This window comes from Astatotilapia calliptera, chromosome 2 (genome assembly GCF_964374335.1).
Source record: "Astatotilapia calliptera chromosome 2, fAstCal68.1, whole genome shotgun sequence".
NCBI classification, from domain to species: Eukaryota; Metazoa; Chordata; class Actinopteri; order Cichliformes; family Cichlidae; genus Astatotilapia; species Astatotilapia calliptera.
The window spans coordinates 35440915-35446293 of record NC_137423.1 but is presented as its reverse complement, the minus strand read 5'-3'; the positions used below and the strand labels follow the sequence as shown (position 1 = coordinate 35446293).

At 42.0% G+C, this 5379-nt stretch overlaps 1 protein-coding gene across 1 annotated transcript; it reads left to right on the top strand.

Moving 5' to 3' along the window:
- The first annotated feature begins 2772 nt into the window (after positions 1-2772).
- On the top strand, positions 2773-4533 carry mid1ip1l (MID1 interacting protein 1, like). The gene is made up of 2 exons (XM_026145581.2): positions 2773-2966; positions 3302-4533. Exon 2 carries the CDS (start codon positions 3374-3376, stop codon positions 3848-3850), a length of 477 nt encoding a protein of 158 aa, XP_026001366.1. The 5' UTR covers positions 2773-2966; positions 3302-3373; the 3' UTR covers positions 3851-4533.
- Positions 4534-5379: the final 846 nt, after the last annotated feature.

Here is a 5379-nt window from a genome sequence, read left to right as displayed (position 1 = left end):
GTGTCTCTGACAGTGTGCGTTCTTAGCAACTGTCTGTACAGCTGTTTGCTCACAAAAAAAGAAAGAAACACAAATATTCTGGCAGCAGGTGATTTTTGGCAGACAAACATGCCCTGGATATTTGGGGCCTTTAGAAGAATGCTAATAAACTTCAAGATATGAAAGCATCTCTGTTTTTCAGTGGAAGACAACTTTATGGATTTAAATAGCATGTTTGATGTGCGATTAAAGTAACTGCACATAAAAATACAAAATACTAAAAATGCCTGAATGATCAAATAAGAATTTACCATCCACTTTGTCAAGATTCCCTTTTTTTTTTTTTTTTCCCATAATGCACTCTAATTGCATCTGTAACGTAAAGACCTGTCACACAGTTACACTATTAAACTACACACTAAAAAAACAGTGCGGCCTTGAACTTTCATCCATGGCTGTGGCTGACAGCCAGGAAAACCAGACTCCCCTTCATTACCTAACTTCTATAATTTGCAGCGGTGAAGTTAAAGGGTGAACACCACATTGTTCTTCACTTCTACCACTCAGCATAGTAAAAGATGTAAACGGCTGTAACAAGGCTACACGCTGTCAGCTCGATCACCTCGTTGTTGAATCTCGTGCTTCACTGCAGCTGTTGTATTTTCTCTGGCTAGTCGTTTCTCCTGATGTGTATGAAGGTGGTAGGTCTTTGCACAATGGTTTGATATTTCATTCAAATAAACCTTTTTTCGTTCTAAAAAGCCTTGGGGGGAAAAAATTATTATTGTGGCCAAAGAATAAAAGCACAACCTACGTCTCTTTAATTTCAGGTTTAACTGTTTGCACAGCAAACGAAACAGTCACTGGGTGTAGCTGACATGATGTGCATGTGCAGGAGGTATAACCACCAGTTATACCTCTGTGCTTTGGTAATATGCCGTTGTTGACAAAATAAATATCAACACAGTCTATGCTGATTGAACTCTAAACTTCTACAAAGGCCTGAGAGATGTTGCTCATTTGCAGTTTGTTAAATAAAGTTTCCTTAGACTTGGTGCGTAGTGCTGTTAATCCTACAGCGTCACTGAGTTAGATGAGCAGTAGTGGAATGTAACTTAGTACATTTAAACTGTGTTTCTGAACTCTGATACTTGACACTGCTTGTTTTATGTTTTCTGGTGCTCGCTTGCTACAACTTGCTTAATTGCATCATTTAATACTTGCATGAACTCATGTTAACTTACAGGATATGAGCACATAAATATTTTATGGGAGAAAAGAATGTGTTTGGGTATTTGGGCCCCATTCCTTCAACAAGGAGAGTGAATTTGAAGACAGTAAGTGTTTCATGAAGTTCCAGAGAATAGTTATCAATGATAGGCACACTCGGACACACGGAACCATACAATCACACATTAAATGCTTCTAAGAAAATTTAGTTGATGTTCATTAAAATAAAAATGAGCATATGTAGAAAACTGTGACATTTTAGTGCCCTTATAGCGCTTTATTGCCCTGAGGTAACCAGTTTCTGGTGGGGTCAAATTTGATTTGCATGATGTTTGACGCAAGGACACAGACCATTTCTGTAGCTTTGCCTCTGTACACCAACACATTAGACTGTAAATAAATAATTGAATTCATGCTGATGAATACAAGCAGCCTTCTATAAATATGTATAAGCTTTGGCTATTGCTCACAGCTTAGACACAGGCAACTTGTGCCATGCTTTTCAAAGCACTGACTGCTGGTTTTACTCAGGAAAATTGCAGGTGAAACTAATCCAATAATGCAGGGATGTCAAACTCATTTTACATGACGCACCAAATGCAGCTCCACTTTGATCCTTAGTGTGGCAAATGAATGAAACTCTGCCCTTTGTCAGTGTAAAGAAGTTTCAACTTCACATTTAATCCCTTAGATATCTTAATATAAGAAAAATTTGTGCAATTTCAACAGTTTTTCTACAAGATAAAGAAATGCTGCTGTAGTAAATAAAAAAAGCCCGCCAGCATGACTCTTTGGGCTTAAATTGGAAGAAATAAGTGTGTAAATTCACAGTAAATTATCCTGTAATTATAAAACAGAAAATTGTTATTTTACAGAAAATGTCCTTTTTTGTTTGGATCTTTTTTTCTTCTTTTACTGTGGACCTAAACAAAACAGAAATGTCTACTTTTCTGTGATTTTATTGTTTATTTATTAATTAAATTAACTGCTGCACTAAGATTGGCATCGAGGGAGATCTTTATCAGTGGGGAAAGCTGTAAAACTCGTGAAAATACAGCTAAAAGCCTGAAATTTATGCCAGACTTTTAGGGACACCCGTGACACAGTGGATGCTCCACCTGGTGACACGTGCTGCTCCTGGGGTCATGTGTCGTTTGGATGAGTGTATTGCATCAGCGAGGACGCTTCAGTTGAACCGACACAACTTAACCGCCAGGCGGCAGTGCTGTGCAAGATATATACAAACCAATAAAGGACGGAGAGTGAGCGTGTGTGGGGGGATGGGGGGGATCACACTATGCTTAGTTGAATCTTAAACCATCTATGAGTTCAACTCTTGACAAACCCGACGTGCAAAGAGCTGCACGGAGACTTACACCAGTGTTGCCTTCAGGGGACAAACGGCCCGGAAAAGATGAGCAGTAAACAGGGTGCAGCTAATCGCAGGCGAGCCCAGAACAAACACGTTTGAGTGGCTGCTGCCAGATCTCATTTCATTGGTCAATTTTGGATCAGACGCTGCAGAAGCCCCGCCTGCAGTTGTCATGCAGCCCAACTGGCTCTGCAGTAAAACCCAAAGAGGCCGGACTTTCAGTCCTTCCTACCGCCCAACCCGGCTGCTGGGTATAAAAACAGCGCTTATCTGTCAGTCAGCTGAAGAAATTTTTATTTTTCTTCCCAGCGGGTGCTGTACGCTGCCTGAGAAAACTTGAGTTAACCAACCAGGACACCAGGCAAGCTTTCCCTCAGGTTTCCAGGTCAGTCTTTTACTCAGTGCCTCTCTAACTGAAGGGATGTTTGAATTTCAGCAGCAGGAAATCGAGGTCATAGTGATGCGCTTCGGGCATGATGGTATAGATTGGAAGCATACGGAAGTCTTATTCATCTGTTTTCTATTAGAGATGTCAGCTCGCGGTGTCGGTCCCCTGCAGCCAGGCTTTAGTCCGGCGTGCTGCAGGTGTTTTATTGTCCGTGCTGATTATGTAAAGCTGTCTCAGAGGGATTTGCCCTTGCTGTGCTGCATTTCTGCAGAGTCTGCTCAATCTCCCTGCACCTTTCCTGCATCCTAATCATCCCTCCCTTCATCTTGCAGATCACCAGCCAAACAGCTCTGCCTTTAAAGATCCACCCGTCTGCGCTACACTGTAACCTTACAGCCTTCAAAATGATGCAGATCAGCAGCGACTCCGTCGGCAACAAGCACTCCCTCATTAACGTCATGCACCGCTTCATAGCGGCCACCAACAACATGGACGAGACCATCATGGTGCCGAGCCTGCTGCGAGACATGCCGCTGGACGAGCAGCAGGCTAACAACAACAACGAACCGCCGTGCAGCAACAAGCAGAGGGACATGTACGAGCATTACCTGCTGCTCAAGTCCATAAAGAACGACATGGAGTGGGGCCTGCTGAAGAGGGAGGTGAGCAGCGGTGCCAGCTTCCTAGAGATGGCGGTGAAGCAGGAAGAGCAGCAGGCGGTGAAGGGAGACATACACGTGGATGACAACGCTGACCTGCAGCATCAGTTTCATTATCACCTCAGAGGACTGTTTGGCGTGCTGTCCAAGCTGACCATGCAGGCAGACCACCTCACCAACAGGTACAAGAGGGAAATTGGAGGAGGAAACTTCATGAGATAGAAGTAACTGCATCTGTTTTCCTCGCCCTTTTCTCCTCAAACTGACTTGAAATAGTGAGGTGTTTTGTGATGGGTCAGATCTCTTCCAAAACTCTCAGATGGACAGTAAACTGACCAGGGCAACCACTCCTGGCTTCTCCTGCTACTGAATAACACTCAAACTTCAATCCTGCTCCTCCGCCCCCTCCCATCAAATGAATAAAATAAATAAACCAGTGATCCCTGCGCATGTCGTCAGCCTGCCTCTTCTGGAGAGGCTGGCATGTTCGTGCTCGGTGGAGGTTTACTGAATCAAGTCCTGATGAAGCACAGCTCTGATTTTAGGCAGAACGTTTTCCCTCACGTGATCTGCATTTCAAATTTACATGAATTTCAAGTTGAAGTGAATAAAGTTTCTGCCCATAGGAGATATTGAATGCTGGCTATTCTGTCCCTCCTTGTAAAAATGGTCATTTTATTAAAGCTGAGCTGAAGGGTTCCTGCCTGCAGAGGTTTTAAAGCGTTCCACTCAATGCTACAACAAGGTGTGCCTTGACTTTTTGTACCATACCATGTTCAATTCCTTCCCACATTGTCACTGTAAGTTGTTCATTATATAGCTTAAATGTTTGTCTATGGAAACTTAATTTGAAAATCCAATTTTATATTGATGCAATAAAATGGAAATAAACATGAAGCTAATAATGTTTGTCTTGTCTGTCATTAGTAACAGGAAGGATGTTCAGACTCTCTCAAGTAGCCTGCCTATAAATAGATGTTTACCTCAATCTCTGCTCAGATGTAAACTAGTCTCTGATGTGACATTCCTGGCGAAAGATGATACTTTAGCTAAACTTCTGAGGGGAAACCCTTAAAACGTATAGATGTTGGTCCGGCCTGTGCAATGTTAATATTTTAACATGAGTATGCGGATGTTGCAAGATAATTCTAGAAGGGTTTTAGCTGGGCGTGGCAATTTTGGCACTAAATGAGTAAGCAGTGCTGGGATCTCAACACCATTTAATCTTGTATCTGATGCAACTTGCCTGGAGTCTGTTTTAAGCACTTCAGTATATCATCTAAAGTACATGGGCACAAGTTTATATTTTTTTTAAAAGTGTAATTGGACTCTTACCTCAATGCATATTCAGGCCAAGTTGCTTAAATCTTAAACTAGGCAATTAAATCCTTAAAGTTGACTTGGCTGAAATCAAAATGCCAACAATCGGTTTCAGAATGTTAAACCCTAAACTTTCCCATCAGAACTGAATAATCCTGAAACAAAGTTCAAATCTCACACTGTACAAATGGTAGCTGCAAGAGGACAAGTGGCAGTAAAGCAAACTGAGCCATCACGGTTGATAAGACTTTATTTGGGTGAGACAAATTTGATAAATAATAAAACAGCAAATGGTGACAGAGAACATGGTCTGAACCTCAAGTAGTTTTGGAAGATTTGCTTCATCACATTTAGTTGATCTAAATGTTAAGTTGCTCCAACCAGAAGCCCATCCATCCATCAATCCATCCATCGCTGAGTAAAGCCCTCCC

Coding starts and splice junctions, on each gene's coding strand:
- mid1ip1l (XM_026145581.2), top strand. CDS start 3,374: ATGATGCAGATCAGCAGCGACTCCGTCGGCAACAAGCACTCCCTCATT.